Raw genomic sequence first — 19,094 nt, 5'->3', positions numbered from 1 at the left:
CTTTTTTTTTTACCTTTAGAAATATTTCTAAGTAGATAAACAGGTTGTTTGTTGGATCAATCCCAAAACAACCAGCAGCCCCCCAGCCAGAGCCAGGCATGATATGCGGCATTATAACAGCTCGGGGCTCTGAGGCTTGGAGGGAAAGTTTCTTGAGTGAAAGAAGAAGAGCGTGGGAGGCGCTTCATCCCTCAGACCTCTTCATCACTTCATGCCCTCAGCGGAGCCGCGAGGGGGTCCGAGGCGGACAACCGAGCTCTTTTTAACGGTCCTGCCCTCCGGCGTATGCACGTGCGTACGGCTGAAAGCGAGAGGTGTCGCGAGCGCGAGAATCGTCAAACCCCCAAGCACCCGCTGACATCGACGTGTTCCCTTTTCAAAGTTAAAGGGAATAAATAATTGCCCATCCTGACACCCTGAAAAGGGATTCTATAGATGACGTCATTATTTATTTATTTATTTATTTATTTATTTATTTATTTATTTATTTATTTATTTATTTATTTATTTATCTGAAGAGTAGTTTCACATTTTTTTATATACCAAAATTCTTTCAATCAGAAACATATCGGACTAGGTAGAGTAACAAAAATATTGCATAGTTAACATAAAAATGTAATTATTTAAAGAGTCCAACAAAATGTTTTCAGTCCTAATGTATAAGGACAGGTTAGCTATTATGGAACAGTATGGAAAGATAACAATACGCATGATTCGATGTATGCAAGCACCTGAATAGACTGTTGTAAACCACCGTTGGTCTGGTTGTGTGTTTAGTTAACTTATCGCCTTTATCAGGTTTTCTTCCATGTTTTTTTTCTGGCATTTTGGTCTATAGAATAAAATAAAGCTGTCTAAAAGAATCCCCGAAATAAGTGGGGCAAAATATATGAATGGATAAGTATAATTTCACTTTGTCTAATGGAGAAAAATCTACTCCCTGAAAACCGGAAATACGCGATAAAACATTGGCCTTTGGGCGGACGATTTTCTGGAAGTAGCCGAAACTTTTTTTGTTTTGCTATACCTGGATTCTGAATTTTCGTTTAACACTTCAGTCGGGAGGGCGGGAAATCGAGCCAAGATATTTAGCGAAACTAATTTATTTTGAAAGTACCCAACGGAAGTGCCGCACGTGCCTGAACCGAGCCGACTTTACAGCAACACCTTGCAAACTCCCCACTACTTGACAGAGGAGCAGTCGGCGGAGACTCGCCAGTCGGGAGTTGAGTGTTCAGTGGCGACGGAGCGCGCGAGAGTCATTCTCCCTGAAGAGAAGCGGAGGAGTCGCGTTCAACTCTCCTCGAGCGCGCTTTCCCAGTCTTCCAGTCCGTTGCACGCGCGGGAGGAGATGAGCGTATTTTGGACCGTTTGGGCTGTGTGAGAAGCAGCAGCAGCAGCGCGTGGACCCGAGCTGGATGTAGTGGAGGACAAGCTGCTGGCTGTGGCAGCGGCGCAGCGCGAGCTACACTTTCAGTAAAGTCGCGAGGAGTGTTTCGGACGGCTCCGTGGCGGGTTTTGTGTGTATTTTGAAAACGACATAAACTGACAACAGTTGAGTGGATTTTCCTAAAGTTCCCTGGTCAATAGAGGTTGGTTTTTTTCTCATGAAAACTGCGGGACATCTGGAACCTGAAGGCTGAGTTTCTGTCAAAACTGACTCATTTAGGTAAGATTTATTACTGTTTTATTAGTAGTAAGAGTTTGCTGTTATTATTTACAGGTAGACTAGCTGGACACCGCTTCGCCTCTTTGTGTTGGGTTTGTGACAGGTTGGAGCTCTTAGCGTCTCACTCTGCGCTATTCCGATTCCAACTTGAATTTACGGGATCAAAGCTGCACAAACGGCGCAGAGGCAGCGGCTCAATCTTATCGCAGTCCGTGCGCATTTTGTGCGTCATTATATTCTCATGTCTGCTTGGTTCGGGGACGAGATTCGGATACCCTTCTGATTTTGGTTTATGTCTGCAGGAAAATTGACCCGGGGTTTCGAAAATAACACATATTTGAATGCATTTTTCTCGTTTATGTTGATTGATTTGAGCTAAAACATTTCTTTTATTTGTTAAAGTCCCACTTTTGGTTCTAGGGAGGAAAAAAAAAACGTGGACAACCCACGAACCGCGAATATATGGGGAATGTGGCTGAAGTTTAATTGTGCAGGTTTAGACTCCAATTAGGAGACATCTTTAATTATCTTTATGTGTGCGTTAAAATATTGGTGTAGCTTCTATTCGTGATAAATAAATCATGCATTTGTGAAATAGAAAATTATAGTGATTATTTTCAGAAAGTATACAGCGCCATGGCATCCTCCACTGGGTGGGTGAAGCTGTCTCCTCTCTGCAGCGGTGACGTCTTCCCGGGCCCCCCTCCTCCCTGTGGCCCCTCCATTCCTCTTTCATATTTTCCTTGATCCAATCTAAAGTTTCTCCAGAAGCTGCAATTTTCCCCCCGGTTTTTCCATCTCTTACATGTAAGGTTTCTTCTCCCCCGACAGCAACACAAACACTAATAAAACTATTTGTTAGAATTTCACCAATAACTCTGCTGTAACTGTTTGCTCTTATTTAATTCTGCTAGATTTTAGGCGATATGTTTTTTTGTTTGTTTGGGTTTTTTTTTAGCTTTGCAGCTAAATGACATTTAAAATTGCTCTAGTTTTCAAAACGTTCAGATAGAAGAGTTAAATTCCGGCTATTTAAAAAAATGTTTTAATCAGCTGAATTAATTTATTTCTCAAAAGTTCTAATTGTTTCTTCTTTACAGGCTTAAACGTGTATGTGGGGGGGAAAGTAAACAGTATTTGTCACATTATGTTTTAATATTCAACTGGAAGTACAAAACCTGCTGAATCAACAGTTTGACAGCCTATATTTAACTCTTTTTTTATGTACAGAATCTTCTTCCTTGACAAGTTTTCCAGACATTACGAGCTCGGATCAATCAACAAGTTTCACAGCTGCAGAAATGACTGCGCACAACAAAGTTACCTGGATGCTCAGAATCCCTGGTTTCACACTGACTCCTGCTGGATCCTCAATAAGGACCAACAAGAACCTGGGCTCCTCATGTTCAAATGTTTAAAAAAAAAAAATTAAAAAAAGAGATATATAAAAAAAAAGGGCACTGGTTTTGATAGAGGTCTAAAATGTAACTAAAGCAGTATTAGTTGTGTTGCAGTTTGCATTTAAATAAGTTTTAGTCAACATTTCTGGGTCGAGTTTGTAAGTTTAACAGCCAAAAAAGAGAAGTGCTTAAATGAGGGTACAACCAATTTCTAAAAGGCTTCTTTCCCGTGCAGATTAGTTAAATTCTGAACGTTTTTGATCGCTCTTCTCGTCTGGTTTTTAATGGCATGTTTTTAGAAGAATGTGTTGGCCATTAGGGAATAAAATGTTACTGGAACAGTGGTGAACGTATTAAATCTGTGTCAGTCGCAGCTAAACTGTGCCGTTTATTGGCAACGGTTCAGTTTGCCAAAGAGTTTGACTTAAAAAGTTGCATGCTAGCTGAGATTTGTGCTTCAGCGCAAAACTTTCTCAATCGTGAGCTAACTTTTCCAAAGTTAATCCTTGCAACCCAACGTGAGCAGAATGAACTTGGCTGAATTCGACTGAAATCCTGATAAGGATTTCTTGTCAAAATAGACCTCAGCCCCTGCTGAACGTTATATTTACAAACTAAAATTTAATGGCTTCAAAAATCAGTTTTTATAGTGCAGGCTTCTGGACCGGGTGGTTCTTGACCACTCGGTCTGGTTCACGGTCCTGGCAAAGTCCAGAAAATGACTGGACTCCATAAGAGACCTGGATGCTGCAGCTGGAACGGATAATGACTGATTAACTGATTGTGCAAATGAATTTCACGTATCGACCCGAGGAATGCCACCCACCGGTTTACTCAGACACATTTCGCTTCCAAATGTGAAACTAATTGCCTCTTTTTGTTGCCGGGATTGCTTTCAGTCCCTCATTTAGCTCGTGGTAATGGCGCTTCATCGTTTCTTGCTTTCTATTTGTGAATTAGATGGCTTCACGGTTTCTTATTCATAAAAGGAAAATGGCTGGTATCTGTCGTTTTTGCAACTCTAAAACCAAGAGCTATGAAACAATTTCAGCAATTTTATGAAACTGACACCTTATTTTATTTACATATATATATTACAGCTACAAATTCAATGTATTTTTCATCTGGATTCTAAGTGACAGAGCATCACAAAGTGGTAAATAGCTGTGAAATAGAAGAAAAATAAAATCAAAACTAAAAACATAATGAAAATCTGAAAAGTGTGTAGTGAATTTGCATTCTTGTGCAGCCTTTGCAAAGTAGCTCAAGTTCATAAATAGCTTCTGTAAGCACCAGTTTCTCATTCTTGTCACAGGTTGTCGGTAGGTGTTGGGTTCGGACTTTGATTAGGCCATTGTAAACATGTCTGTTTAAATCTCCTGGGATTGGTCAGTGTTCGGCTCTGTTCCTCTTCTGATCAGCTGAAACAAATCGGCCCCACAGCATGGTGCTGCCACTACCATTTCTCGGCATAGTTTCAGGGTGCGTTTTCCATCACTTAAGTTTGGCAACTAAATTCATATTCATGCGAAATACAAGTATGGTCACTTTCCTAAAGTTATGGGCTGAGTCATTTGTTGCTAAAAGACAAGTAATGCAAAAAAAAAAAAAACTTGGCAAAAAAAAAGAAACACAAAACGGTATGGAACATTATTATAGGAAGGTGACAGTGTGTGTGTGTGGGTGTGCGGGGGTATGCACACGTATGTGTGAGGCGGCATAGTTTATAGGAGTGTGATTTAGTTAGTTGACGTCCTGTTCATTCTTCAGTGTGTGTGTGTGTGTGAACGTGTGTCAGCCTGAGGTGAGCCTGACTCTCCTCAGTCGGAGGTCTCTGTGCAGCCTGAAGCAGAAAGCACACACACACACACACACACACACTCCCCCTGCCTCTCAGCTGATCGATATCTCTTGTCGCTGAAGGCTGGCGCTCTGATGTGTCTGTCTGAGTGGTTGGAGAGGCGACAGGTCAGGAAGGCGAGTGTTCATGACAGAAAGCAGTTCTGACATGAGGCTGATTCTGGTCTTTTTGGAACCTTGAAACACCATTTTTCCTCCAAACGCCTCTTCAGCTGATGACTGCTGCCCAACTATTGGATTTTCCTCCTGCTCTGGAGAAGTGTGACTCTGCTGAATTGATCCACATTAAAGAGGCGGAGGCGGAGGCGGTGGGCAGTAGTGACGGAGTTCTGAACTGTTCTCGAAGCCCCTTTTCTGCCCCTGAGCTTTAACAGTGAAAATAGTTCTGCATGATTAATGTTCATGTTTTATTCACCGCTCTGGTTCTGTTTGTCTTTCCACGCTTTAAGACAATATTAGCATAACAACTGCTTTTGAGCTCCTCACTGAGATCTAGTTTCAATAGAAGTTGATGAGTTTATCAGTAAAGATTCACCAATCAGGCCGGTATGGATTTCCGATTTTTATTTGTATTTTTTTCAAAGTTTTGGGGGGTTTTCTACCATGTTTCACACTTTCTTTGAAAAAAGAGGATTGATTTATTAAATAGGGGAAAGAAAATGACTTTTTAAAAATTTTTTTACATTTCACCTGCTGGTCAAAGGTCAGAGCTGAGAAAGAAAAAGCCAGCTCTCTGTCCGGTTGTTGCTTCTCTGTTTGTCTCGTAACGGTTGGTGAGAAGTTCCTCTGTAGTCAAAAGAAGACTTAAAGCAGCCGCTCCTCTTCCAGGGAACGATGATTTGTCTCAACTTAGCCCCATCCGTCACTCGCAACACTTGCTTTCTCCTCCACGTCTTCATCTAAACTGCCTCCATTAGTCAATCAGAGCTGTTACCGTCTCACATGGCTGAGACGCTGCCACGCAACTTGTCCAAACAGATCTCTGAAGTCACGGCAAATGTATATGTAAAGAAAAGCTAAGACTATTACATCTTTATTAATATTGCAGCATGGAAGTTTCTGCGCTTGCCAAAGCGAACAAAGGCAGCGGCGTTCCTAGTGCCTTACGTGGGGTCTTATCACGAACCCTCGATGGGCTTTGAGGGGAGAAGAAGAGGTGTGGAGAATATGAAAGGCTGCGGGATGTGCAAGCATGAAAGGTGTAGTGCTTAGATTAGGACTGTGTGTGTGTGTTCGGTGTGTGTGTCTTGTTAAGTGGTCTAAGTTGGTGTTTTCTGTGCAGAAAACTGATAAGTTGCAACCAAAGTCTCAGTTTGTGCTGAGTAAGGAATCTGTTCCTCCGCAGGGAAAGAAAAACAGCGCAGTTAGGAGGAACGACAACACAAGCTTTTTTCTGGACGGTGTGTGTGTAGAAAACACACCTGCATGTGCGCACCAAAGTGTTGGTGTGTCTTTATGAGACTTTGTGGCTTTATTTTATTTTTTTGTGCTGATTTAAGTGATGCTCAGTAGAAAAGTTAGTGTCTGTTTTTAACCAGGGAAATGCAAACGCAGTTCTAGCACCTTGTAAAAAGTATTCACACCTCTGGACTTTGACTGAGCCATTCTGAACGGTTCACATGTTTCAGTCCACAACATTAAGTCCAGTTTATCTCTGGCTGGAAGGTCAACTTCCTCCTGGTCTCAGTTTTTTTGTAGGTTTTCCTCCATTCAGCTTTTGTGGTGGAAGCCAAAGCAACCCCACAGCATTATGTTGCCGCCACCATGTTTCACAGTGCGGTCAAACACAGCATTTTCATAAGCCAAAGAGTAACATTTCTTTCTTTCAGGCACCTGCTTGTTCTTCTACAGCATAAAGGAAACTTTCTGTTTTAAAAAGTTTCCTGTTTAAAGGGAAGAATTTCATTTCTTCGTTCTTTCCTTTAAAAGTAGTTTTCTTTTCTGCTATTCTTCATGATGTGAAAATCTTTAAATGAATTTGCTTGCAAAGCATTAAACAGTGATATAGAGCTGATAAACATAAAACGAAATTAGGAATGCACAATATTAGTATTGGTATTGGCTGATTTCTTGTTTGGGATTTTTTTTAATACATTGGTATCAGTTTGATAAGTAAAACGGGACTGATATTAATAACCCATATTTATTAATATCTTGTTGCTGTTTGTATTTCTGGAGGAGGAGCAGAAGGGATTGGTCAGGGGGCTTCGGTTTGGTCAATACAACCAAAACAAAGGCGCAAGTTTAGCGGTAGCGCGAGGAATGTCTATTGTTGTTTTTGTTATTTTTTTTTATTTTTTTATTTTTTACCAAAATCATCAGAGAAAACCTAAAACTGCTCCAATCTGACGCCACTCTATTTTAATTAACATTTTGTTGCGCTCATGTCTGTTTCTGAGGTATTCATGTTGTTTCTCCGGTTGTTCTTGCTGCAGCACCACCGCAGGCGAGGAGGGGAACAGGTTTTTTTTTAAAAAAGGTTTGGTTTGTTTGACACAGTGTGAAAAATGGTCCCCAATCAAACAGAGTCTACCGGAGTATTAGGTGAGAAAACAGCCTAGCCTAGCAGAATATTTAGCCGTTAACTTGGAAACCGTCTTGAATTAAAATGCAACACATATTTAAATCACGCAGGAAATAAATGTGTTCAAATTTTTAACACAACAGACTAAAGCATCTCTGTTGCACCTCTCTTTTCTGTATTTGATGTCTTGTCATAAAACATGTGAGAACCAGTAGAGCATTCTAAGCATGGAGGGAGACCAGCTAAGGTTAAAGCTACCAGTGGTAGTAAGACTGCTCTGACTTTGTACTTTGCTTTTTCTGGGCTCTTCACTCAGAGCTTTCGGTACATTCCAGCCTCTCCCCGCTTAGACAAACAGGGCAGAGCTCCCTTCATCATCCCGCTCTGTACCTGCCGTGTCTCTGCCTCCCTCCTGCTTATCACACTTAACTCACACTGACTTCTAAACTTGGGTATTCCTGCTGGACGAGCCGCAGGTTCTCATCAATCAGCTGCCAGACCACGGAGAGGAATTTCCCCCAAGCAGGAGCGGAGTCCTGCGAAAGGTTATTTAGCTCCAAAAACACACAAATCCGCTCTATTAGCGCAGTTTGAAGATGACTTAATAAACTCGTTTTGTAGGTTTTTGGGGGGTTTTTTCTGAGTCGAATCTTTGCCAACCCACCTCAGCAGTGGGAAGTGCTGCAAGAGCAAAACAGCGAGGAGGGATTTCCACTCTAATCTTGAAAATCTGTACAGAATGTTATGTCAAAATATTGGATGGCGCGTACAGAGCCCGCGGCGTTTCTTCAGCTCTTGGTTCGATGTGATGTTGATTTCTCTCGCAGTGAACACCCAGACGTCTAAAACGGCTTGATTTTCTGACTCCATGTTTGTCGTTTTTCTTTTTTTTAAAGGTCGGAGGCGGGAAGTGGTCGGGCCCTCCGTTGTCTGCGGCCGGCGTTCAGCGGGACAGCATGCGGATGGTGGAGGATGGGCCCTGAGTTGGAGTCGGTCCCTGCTGCTCTGCGTCGGGCCCCTCCGTCCAGAGGAATGACGGCTCTGTGGTGCTCACTCTGGCTCTCCCTCCTGCTGCCGCTCTGCGTCTCACCGGCCAGGCTGCCCACCGCTCAGCCCACAGGTAGGATGTGGGGTCCTGCCCTCTGTTATCTCTGGTAACACTGATGGAGCTGTTGGAGAAGACAAACATTGAAGTTTTAGTTGCTGCTTTTGCTAAGATGAGAGGCTTGTCTGAATTGCTAACATTGGAGGTCAGGGTTTCCCCCAGAAAACCTGGTAAGCCTGGTCACCAGTGGCCTACCCACCATGTTGTTGTGTTAATATTAAAAGTATGGAAGTTGGAAGGAAACATATATACTCTCTCATCAGTCTCACTGCGCTCTCAGGGCAAACCTCTATGAGTTGCACTTTTACAGGTTTGCGTTGAGCAAGCCAAGCAAACGCTGAGGCTTTTATTCTTGTTACTGGTTACTGGTACGTAAATAAAAAAAGAAAAGAAAATTTTCAAACAAACAAGTGCTTAGCCTGATGGGGCATGTAAACCCTGGTGTCCTGCCAGGCTTATAATGCAGTGGGTAAAACATATAGTTGTTGAAGTTTTCCACTTTTTGTCACGTCACAACCACAAATTCCAGTGCAGTTTATTTGTCCCCGTGGTGAAACATGGTGGTGGCAGCATCATGTTGTGAGTATGAATCCCTATGAAAACGATTGTCACTTTCTTCACAGCCTGTCAAGGTCCAGATGTAAAACTAATTAAGAATCTGTGACAAGTGAAAGGTGCTCCCTCCGTAATACAAGGCAAGACAACTTTATTTATACAGCACCTTCCAGCCAAAGACAATTCAAAGTGCTTGTACAAGAAAGTTAAAAACAACTTACAAGAAGAAGATGGTAATAAAAAAAAAAAAAAACAAGCAGATTGAAAATGGACAAAGTAAACATTAAACATTTTAAATATAGTCAATGAATAGAATTAAAAAATTTAAGGACAGGCAACTTCTAATAAGAAGGTTTTTAACCTTGTTTTAAATAAACTCAAGTATTACAGTGAGCAGGAAGTTTATTCCAGAGTGTTGGAGCATAAAAACTAAAAGCTGCTTCACCATGTTTAGTTCCGACTCTCAGAATAGTTAGTAGGTTTGATTCTGATGATCTTTAAGGTCTGAGTGGTATATAGGGTTGAAGAAGATCAGAAATGTAGTCTGGGTTTCTATTATGAAGTGGTTTGTAAACTGTTAAGGAGATTTTAAATTCTGCAGAGCAACAGGCAGCCGGTGTCTGTTGCTCTGCAGTAGAAAATTGTTCTGTGGCATGTTTTTTTTTTTTTTATTGTTCAATTTGAGACATTGGGCAAAAAATCGAGAGGTTTCCATGGCTGAAACGATTAATCAGATTAATCGTGTTAAATTGGTTATTGAAATAATCGTAACCTAATTTAGAAGTGAATTTATCATTAACTGGAGTGTACGGGCTCAAAGAAAGTCAATTTGCTTAAAGAACAACACACTCTGAGCAGCAAACAAGCCAAAACTGTACAAATATTTTAGGCAATTAAATATTTATTTTCTTATTTAAAAAAAAAAAAAAAAAGTTATTTTTTTATTTGCATCTTTCAATGTATTTCTAACATTTCTTAAGAAGGCTTAAATGGTTAAATGAAAAAATGTGCATGATGTGATTTTTAAAAATAATCTGATTAATCAATTAATCATGACAAAAATCTAATATTCTATTGATTATGTTAATGAAATAAATAATGGTTAGTTGCAGTCATTAGTCCATTCCTAAAACACCTTTTTTGATAGTTTAATGTGACAGAAGGGGGACACTCACAGAGGTGTGAATACTAAATGTTCTGTTTCTGGACACGTCACACCGAGCAGCTTCTTCCTCCCCGTCACATCTCAGCGCTCCTCTACCTTCAAATAAACAAAACTGTGTCAGAAGACATTTATTGTTTATGTAAATGTGTTCTTCTTTTTGATTCCCCCAGCGGGATTTAATTGGACTGTTTTTGGTTTGCTGAGCTCAGTGTGATTTCTCTTCTTTTTTTTTTGCCTTTGTTCTCGAGGCGCAGACATGCCCAGAGATCAATCCAAAGTAAACGTCAACTGTGTTTTCTTTAATCTCTCCATATTGCGCAAAAAAGCCCCAAACAGAGCGCTGTAATCTTTTTTTTCTTTTCTTTTTTCCTGAGGCATTAGCCAAGAGTTATTTTTTCCCTCCTTCCTGCACCCCTTACCCCCTCTCTCACACTCTCTCTCCTCTTTATTTTCTTCTCTTTAAGTCAAAAGCCATTTGAAGCAATCTTTTGACACTCTTCACATGCTGAAGTGAAGTTGCATTAAGAAAGATGAGGGCTTGTGTGTTTTCTGGAGAGGATCCAGATTTGTCTTTCCCACTTTGTTCGTGTGTGTGTGTGTGTGTGCGTGTGTGTGCGTGTGTGTGTGTGTGTGTGTGTAGGAACACGTCGGGGCTATCTTCCAGATAACGTGGCTCACAGGAGGGGACGTGGATTACATCTAATATGCTTTCATAATGTGTGTGTGTGTGATTGCGGAGTGAAAATCCTGACAGAGCGCGCTTTAGAGATATGATGTCATCTGAGGAATTCCATCACTACAAATGAAACGAGTGAAAAAGCTGCTTGGGGCCTCCGACCTCATGATCAGCCCCAATGATACGACAGAGCTGCTGCGATTCTGTGCATCTGCTGGTCAACCACGTTGGGCTTGGTTTTGTTTCTGCTTTTTCTTTTTTTTTTTAAAACTGCTTCACATATTTGCAGAAATGCAGCAGAAACTCTGAGAAGTAGTTTCACGTCGCTGCTGGTTCGACACATGATGTGTGATGGTTCGCTTGAGCTGATATGGATGAAAGTGTGTTTTCTGATGAAATGATGGGACTTTATCTCACTATCAGTGTCTCTATTGTTGCTTACTTTCAATTTGGTTGAAATGAAAGACACGGCCTGCATCGAAGATGTTATCTCACGGATACTGTAAACCAGGCAGACAACTGTACACCAGCAGTGGAACATAAAGGGGCCCTTTTAGAGATATTACAGTGTGGCAATAAAGTCTAAGCTTAGAGATGAAAGTACAGAAATAAGCAACTTTTGCAATAATACTTTGCTCTTTTTGTGACTCCACATCTATTCATTAGAACATTTGCCTACTGTGAATTTTTTCAGAAAGCATATTTTAAATATTTGAAAGAAAATGTAGCTTGAGAAGCTGAGAAAGCTAAAGGCAGCACACCTTAATACACCACAGGCTGAAGTTTGTAAAGCAACCAATCCAGGAGCGCCATTCATTTTCCTCGCCACTGATTGGCTGTGTCCCCAGGAGCAGAGACAAGGAAGACTGAGGATGTTAGCTTTTGCTGAATTGCCAAGACAATTTCCACTGAGTGTAGTAATGTGTATTAAGAAAGCCTTTAATGAACATTAAATCGTATTTGATTGTAATTAGTTCCCACTGATTAACTAATAAAGTCTGTTTAGACATTATTTTAACATAGTTTTGCAGCCATCCAGAAGATGTCGCCGTTGCTCATCCCTAAGCGGAACCAGTTGATACAGAAATAAAGATGGTGGTGTCATACCAGAACAGGAAAGTAACAGTCCAAACAAAGTCCAGTTTGGGATGCTAAATACGCTTTGTGTTCTGTTTTAAAATATAAACACTCAACAAGTTATTCTTTCTTTTTCTGTTCAGTAACCTAAGAGGTTCTTATTTTGTTATATTTTATAAATACGTCTTAAGTTTAATAATGCGGGGGAAAAAACAGAATTTATTGTTTATTTAGTCAGTATTTAATACAGTTTACACAAAACAATAAAATGTTTTGGGGGGTTTTCAGGATTATGAAAATTTTTTCCTGTCGGGTTAATAAAGTCAGCCGTCCCTCGTGATACAAGATAAAACTCAGGTTTTTGAGAAAATTGCAGCTTATCTATTAATCGTAAGTCAATTGATAAGATCAGTCAACTTTAGATTAACTCATTAATTGATAACTTGCATCCGTAGTATCAAGGAACATTGTGTGTGCTATTAAAATAGGCAGCTAAGTGTTTTTAGAAGAGGCCTCAAGTAGGGCTAGGTGACATGGCTTAAAAATAAAATCTCTGATTTCTTTCACACTAAGAGAAATGTCTGATTCCCTTTTCTTAGAAAGAAATTACAAATGGCAGAAATTGTCCTTTCTATGAATTGACTTGAATTCAAAGTCCAAATAAGTAGAAGCTGGAAAACACGCTTTGCAATAGATTACAAAACAATTTCAGTAATCGATTAGTCGCGATAAATCACAATTAATTCTGATTCCTCGGGGCGTGTCGTGGTGGTGTAGGGGATAACGCGACGCATGTTTGGAGGCCTTGAGTCCTCAACGCGGCCGTCGCGGGTTCGACTCCCGGACGTGACGATATTTGCCGCATGTCTTCCCCTCTTTTCTTTCAGCCTACTTTCATATAAGAGACACTAGAGCCCACAAAAAGACCATCTGGAGGGGTACCAAAAAAAAATCCTGATTCATCACAATTATATACAACAAATAGTTTTAACCTTGATTCACTTTACTTTAAAACTACACTTTGTGGCTATTTTAATGATAATTGGAAGTGATCCCCAAGTGAATCATCCAGCTGCAACACTGCTACATGTCATGGAGAGGCTGGCGTTCTCCTCCCCTGCCCAGTAGGCATGTCCGGCCTCTGGCCCGTCTCCCTGTCGGCCTTTTGTCCTCCCACAGAGTTCCCCCAGTGGGGGCAAAACGACTGTCATTTACTGGCAGATGGCGTGACGTCCCCTCAACCACAACAGCCTTGAGCTGGGAAGTTGCTTTAGCTGTATGCTAACAGTCGGTGACTGTGTCTGTGTGTGTGTTACAGTGTGTGTGTGAGGAGGTGAACGGTAGATGGAGATGTGGATGTGCGTGTACGTGTGTGTGATGAATAGTAACCAGAAGGTGGTGAAATGTTGTTGAAAGCTTACATGTTATAATAATTAACCCAAAGGTGTGAGGCTGCTGGAAATCTGCACAGCAGCTGTATTAATGCTGTCTTATGCATTTGCCCACGTTTTGTGTTGTTTATGTCTTTGACCACTGACTGTGGCTGATGAATGTTTTTGACTGGAAAACAAATCTCTCCCTGCTATTTCTACTTAAATAAACCCCTAATGGTCGCCTTTCACTTATGGAAGATTTTAAATATAAAACCTGTAATTATTTCAGTGGAGGGTTTATTCCACTGAAGGCCCTGAAAGCATGTAATTTCATTTATAAAAAAAAAAAAAAGAGAGAAAAAAAACTCACCCGAAGAACAGAACTACCCATTAAAAAATAATCATAAAACGAGCTTTAAAAAGGCTTCTAGAGTCATTTCCAGACCTATTCCCTGCTTTTTATGTGTGCATTAGTAAAGCGAGGCGGTTCTGTGGTCTGTCTGCGAGCGAGTGTGACGTGCGGTCCCCTTGTTTCCATTAAGTCTGTGCCGTTGTTTATTTCTCCAAAGGCCGGTGGCATTCCCAAATGTTGGAAATGAAGGAGAAAGTAGCGTTTTGGAGAGCCGGGTGAATTGATGCTGGAGATTAATGTCGAAGAGCAGAGGGTGAATGTCTGTGTGGGTCATTCTCCCACCTTTAGTCACTGACCATACACACACACACACACACACACATGCACACACACCTCCTGCTGGTGGCTTTTTGTGGTTTGTCATGTGAGCTTTTGTCACATTAAGACACAAACTATGATGTATTCCATTCGCATTTCTTTCTTCTTTGTAGAAGATTCTCCACTGAGTCCCTTGTCTTTCCCACATATTCTCAGGTGTTCTGAATAAAATCGTCCCCCACGGCATCATGGTGCCACTACCATGTTTTCTCTGGCTTTGTTTCCATTCAGTTATCACGCAAATACATTGCGAACTTTTGAAATGTTGCAAAAAAGAGACAAAAAGAAAGGGAAAATGCAAGTTAGACGTCTTTCCGTCTGCTGGACCAGGATATGCAAGACATGATTTGGACAGACGTTGGTGCTACGTGTGGCTGTAGTAAACAGGAAGTGGCTGTAGTAAACAGGAAGTGGCTGTAAGCTAGCATGAACCTCACATCTCAGAAAAATGAGAAGAGCGTGTAAATTTTTAGCCTCTGATGAGGAGCAGACCCACCAGTGTTTGCAATGTCTGAACTTATTCTGCAAATGTGTTTCCATCTGCCCTTTTATTGCATTAAATCTTTTTTGGAAAAGCTAAAAACCACTTCACGCGAGCTTAAATACTTATTCAAATTTTCAGAGTACCAGTGCAAGTGTTTCAGTTTATGTACTTGCCGGGTTCAAGTACCAATACAGAGAAGTTAGCAAGGTTATACTTATGTACTGCACAATAACTTCTGAAAACACATTTCTTTTGTCTAGCAGCGTGACGTAACGCCCTCCATCTCCCTGCTGGAGGCCAAAAAGCTGCTCACTGACAATGACTACCGGTGATTCTAGCTGTCAAGTTGACAATGTAATGCGGTGAATATTAAATGTGTGACGTAGAAAAGAAAAAGCGATGCAGTGCTTTGTTACTCATTGTCAACGCTACAAACACTAGATAACAAAGTCCAATAGTACCACAGTAACATGCGGTGTGTCTATAGGCCTACAGTCCCTGAAATCACGTACACTGGAGCATACTTTTAAAATAAATGAATAACTAAAGATAAAATCAACAATCAAATAAATACGTTTACCTTGAAGGATCTCCAAATGATGGATATTTTTACTCCCTCCCACCATCTGACTTCTCTTTTCTTCTTCTTTTGTTTTTTTGTTGTGTATTTACATATTGGAGTTCTTGTCACTTGTATCTTTTTGTTTTAGTACTCCACCCTGGTTTGAACTTGACCAGTCTGCTGGTATTAAAGTGAAGGAAGCTGAATTCCTGACTCAGACGGAGACGTGTGTGAGATCCGTGACTCCTCTAAACACAGTCTGTGTCAGCAGGGGCTGCTTGGGTCAACGACAAATTTGTTTTCACACACCCTCACATGCACCTACACACACACACACACACAGTCATTCCCCTTTTTTCTTCTTCTTCTCTGTCAAATTTCTTTTTGGCTGCATATCTTATTCTCCTCTGTCCAGCACATGAACATGCACGATCTTACCGGTTGAAAGCTTCTCCTGCGCTCGCGAAGTCTTTGATGATCACAGTGTTTTCTTGAAGGTACTGTGTGTGTGCGTGTGTGTTTGTGTAAGTATGATTGTGTGTGTGGGTCTCAGAATAGCCGACAGCTTATGCAGAAAGCAGTTTTTCTGAAGAACTTCAGTGAAGACATGATTCTTCCCTTTAGCTCAGAATAAGAAAGATTTGATGTATTTTCCCATCATCTTGTTCTGAGACATAAACCTGAGGAGAAACACCTCAGCATTATGGCATTTACATAGACTTAAAGCTGCATTATGTTGCTTTTTTTGTATGTTTTTTTTTACATATTTGTAAAAATCATCCCTGTAGATGTGAAACAAAGTCAAGCTCCTTTCTGAAATATTATAGCAATATGAATAAATGCAGCACTCCCAGTCAAAAAGAACCAATCACAGCCTTTACAGGAAAACTGTCTATCTGCTGACGTCGGTGGCCATGCTAACTAGCTTTAGCATTCAAGACAGGCTCCGCTGTGGAGAGAAGCTGTAGCGTAGCGAGGGGGTAGGAGTGTGAGCAGTGTGTACATGAGGTGACTAACAGCGATAAGACCCTCCTCCTGGCTCTGATTGGTTGTGTCTGAGCAGATTTCTTCGGATGACAATAGTAGCGCTGGGACAAAGCAGAGGAGCCCTTGATTATCATAGATTGTCAGCCTCATAACAAACTGTCAATACATATTGACAATTTTAACAAATACGTAAAATAACTTTTTTTTTACTCATGTTGTAACAATAAAACATAAGTAAAAGCATGTAATACAAGCTACAAACCACAGCTTCAATATTCCACTCCTTTAGTTTTCACATCAAAACTCGTCATGAGTAAATTAGGTGTAGTAAGTTTGACCAGAAAGAAAACCAACAAATCTTTTTTTTGTTTGTTTGGGGTTTTTTAAGCCAGCTGACCAGCAGTGTGCAGCTATTCAGCCCTCTTCAATAAAACAAAAATGAAAAGCTGACAAGGAATATCTGCGCATTTTGTTTTGGGGGGAGGGGGTGGTAGAGGGACTCCTCTCTCCCTTCCAGTTTGCATGTGTCGGGTTATTTTCCAGAATATCATCACGCGTGTCCGTACGGTGGAGCGCCCGACCTCACTGACCTGTAATCATCCCATTATATGTTGAGCCCATGTGTGGGCTCAACAAGAGCCACGAGGAACCGGGCCGTTCATCACAACCCGGGCTTGATGGCGCTGCAAGCGGTTCCTCCTCTTCAGCAGAGACACGATGATGCACATTTCCCTGGCAACGTTATCAGGAAATCTTTTGGCAAGCGTGGGAAGCATACAGGTCAAACAAGCTTTAGAGAGAGCGCTGATTTCTGCAACAATGGCTGCTTTGTGTCGACTCTGTGATGTAAATAATCCAGTAGACACCCAACACTCTTTTTTTTTTTTTCCCCTTTTTTAGTGGAGGAATTAAACGCTGAACACTGCTTTCGTTTAGTACACCATCACAGGAGTTCTTGTGATAGAATATAGTTATGCTGTAAATCTTTTTTCAATATTTTTTGAAAAATATTTGCACCCTTATAGTTTAGTTTTACATTCATCAGATAAATAAATACGAAATACGACAGAAAAATCACCTGAGCAAATACAAAATGCAGCTTTCGAGTAGCGCTGGGTGATTTAAAGGTATTCATGTTGTTTCCTTCAGTGAATTCTGCTGCAGCGCCACCACAGGCGAGGAGGGGAACAGGTTTTGAAATGGTTTAGGTTTTTTTCGCTCAGTGAAAAACACCACCAGCTGAAAATGGAACAAATGTTGCAGTTTTGGTCCCCAGTTGATCCGACTCTACCTGACTATCAGGTGATAAAACTCCTTTAGTTTTGTAAAGTCTAAATCACCTGCTTTTAAATGTCCACTTAGGCAAAACTTTCTGAAAAGGGAGCTGTCGGCTGCAGATCAGCGGGTCACTGTCACCCAGCAGGACTCATACCGACCCCGTCGCTGCTGTCACCTGTCTGACTATTATTATTATACCTCATTAATGCCCTTTGAAATCCTCTGTGAGAAGAATTGCATGAATTATGGATGAAAAGACAGGTCTGTGTGTCTGGCCCCGGCCATCTTCATGTTGCGGTGTGTTTCTCTCCACGTTCTCAGCACATATATGCAGGGATATTAAATAAGAATCGCATTGTAAGCCCTAGATCTTCGCAGGAATCTGCTTACTCCCTCTTTTCTTTTTCTCTTTTTTTTTTTTTTTTTTGGAGATGTTTTGAAGTTTCCATCAGCTTTCAAGGCCCTCTCGTAGCTGCATGTACCGTGTTACATCGTAATGATGTCTCTGAGGCATATACACACTCTTCTCTGTTTCATACACACCTGTACATGCCCTCTGTTCTACCCCTGGCTGCGGTTCAGGGCAGTTCTCGGCCCACAGGCTGACAGCGGTGTTGACATACGGCGGGTTTTTAATTACAAAGCTCCCCCTAAAGGCAATTGTTGAGATACTTAACAGATCAAGCAGACACCACGGAGGAACAGAAGGCCTCGTTGTGTCGTATCGGACTGCTATTTGAAAATCTGCACTTTTTATTTTTAAGCAGCTGAAACTGGAGGTAAATGTGTCTCTTTCAGCTTTGCCTTCTATTAAAAGTTATCCGTTTTATCTTTATTTGCATCTGTCCCTCTGTCATCTTGATTTACCTTCACCGTTTATTGAGCTGCATGTTCTTCAATAAGCTGCGGAATGGATTTGCAGTTGCAAAATGCAGCCAGTATACCTTATGCATGTTCAAACCTGCTGTTCACCACAGGTTTCCATGCTTCCTCCTACATTCAGTAGAAAAGTGTTTCATTTTCAGATTTATGTCGTGTCAACCCACTTATCAGTTCCCTTTGCTGTATTAATATGTGCTGTCCACTTGGGTGGCACAATTTTAGTCAATTTTGGGTAAAATCTCATTTTTCTTGTTAACACTCTCAATGACAGTTGCTGTCTTCAATGCAAGCTGGGCGATAAGGACTTAAAGTTTTAGAACAATATTTTGTTGTACTATTGAGCTAACGGAAACAGTGACCATAAGGACTATTTTATTCTTCATTTTGAGGTAACTGTATGACTGTGACCACGTGTCACAGCAATTAAAGCCCCACAAACACAAATACTGCTCTTGAGAAACGTTCCTATTTGTAATCCGCTTCTAAAGAAATGTGATTTGTATAAATAAACTGCACAGAGTACTTTTGAAATATCTGTTTTTTATTGATTTGTCTTCATTGAACAAACGGTGAAGAAAATAGTAAAATGATCAATCCCGACAATACAGACAGTTTTGGGGGGTTTAAACACCATTATTTGGAAATCATGTTAACAACCATAACTCAAAATTCTTATAACAAATTTATCACGATAAATGATAAACTCCGATAAGTCCCACTGCATCTGGTGTAGTGGGACTCTATCTAACAGGTCTAACATTTTATTG

The 19,094-nt window shown here is 40.9% G+C and overlaps 1 protein-coding gene across 11 annotated transcripts in view; it reads left to right on the top strand.

The window, feature by feature from the left end:
• The first annotated feature begins 1,217 nt into the window (after positions 1-1,217).
• The window catches only part of fgfr3 (fibroblast growth factor receptor 3), a 78,354-nt gene continuing 60,477 nt past the window's right edge, over positions 1,218-19,094 (top strand). For all 11 annotated transcript variants that reach the window (XM_044142810.1, XM_044142809.1, XM_044142811.1 and 8 more), the window contains exons 1-2: positions 1,218-1,669; positions 8,350-8,573. In XM_044142810.1, the coding sequence (XP_043998745.1) occupies positions 8,426-8,573 (148 nt within the window). In that variant the 5' untranslated portion in view covers positions 1,218-1,669; positions 8,350-8,425. The remainder of the gene's footprint in view (positions 1,670-8,349; positions 8,574-19,094) is intronic.

The sequence above is a fragment of the Gambusia affinis genome, linkage group LG16, assembly GCF_019740435.1.
Source record: "Gambusia affinis linkage group LG16, SWU_Gaff_1.0, whole genome shotgun sequence".
Lineage (NCBI taxonomy): Eukaryota > Metazoa > Chordata > Actinopteri > Cyprinodontiformes > Poeciliidae > Gambusia > Gambusia affinis.
The sequence above is the reverse complement of the archived record's forward strand: the minus strand, read 5'-3'. Positions and strand labels throughout refer to the sequence as shown.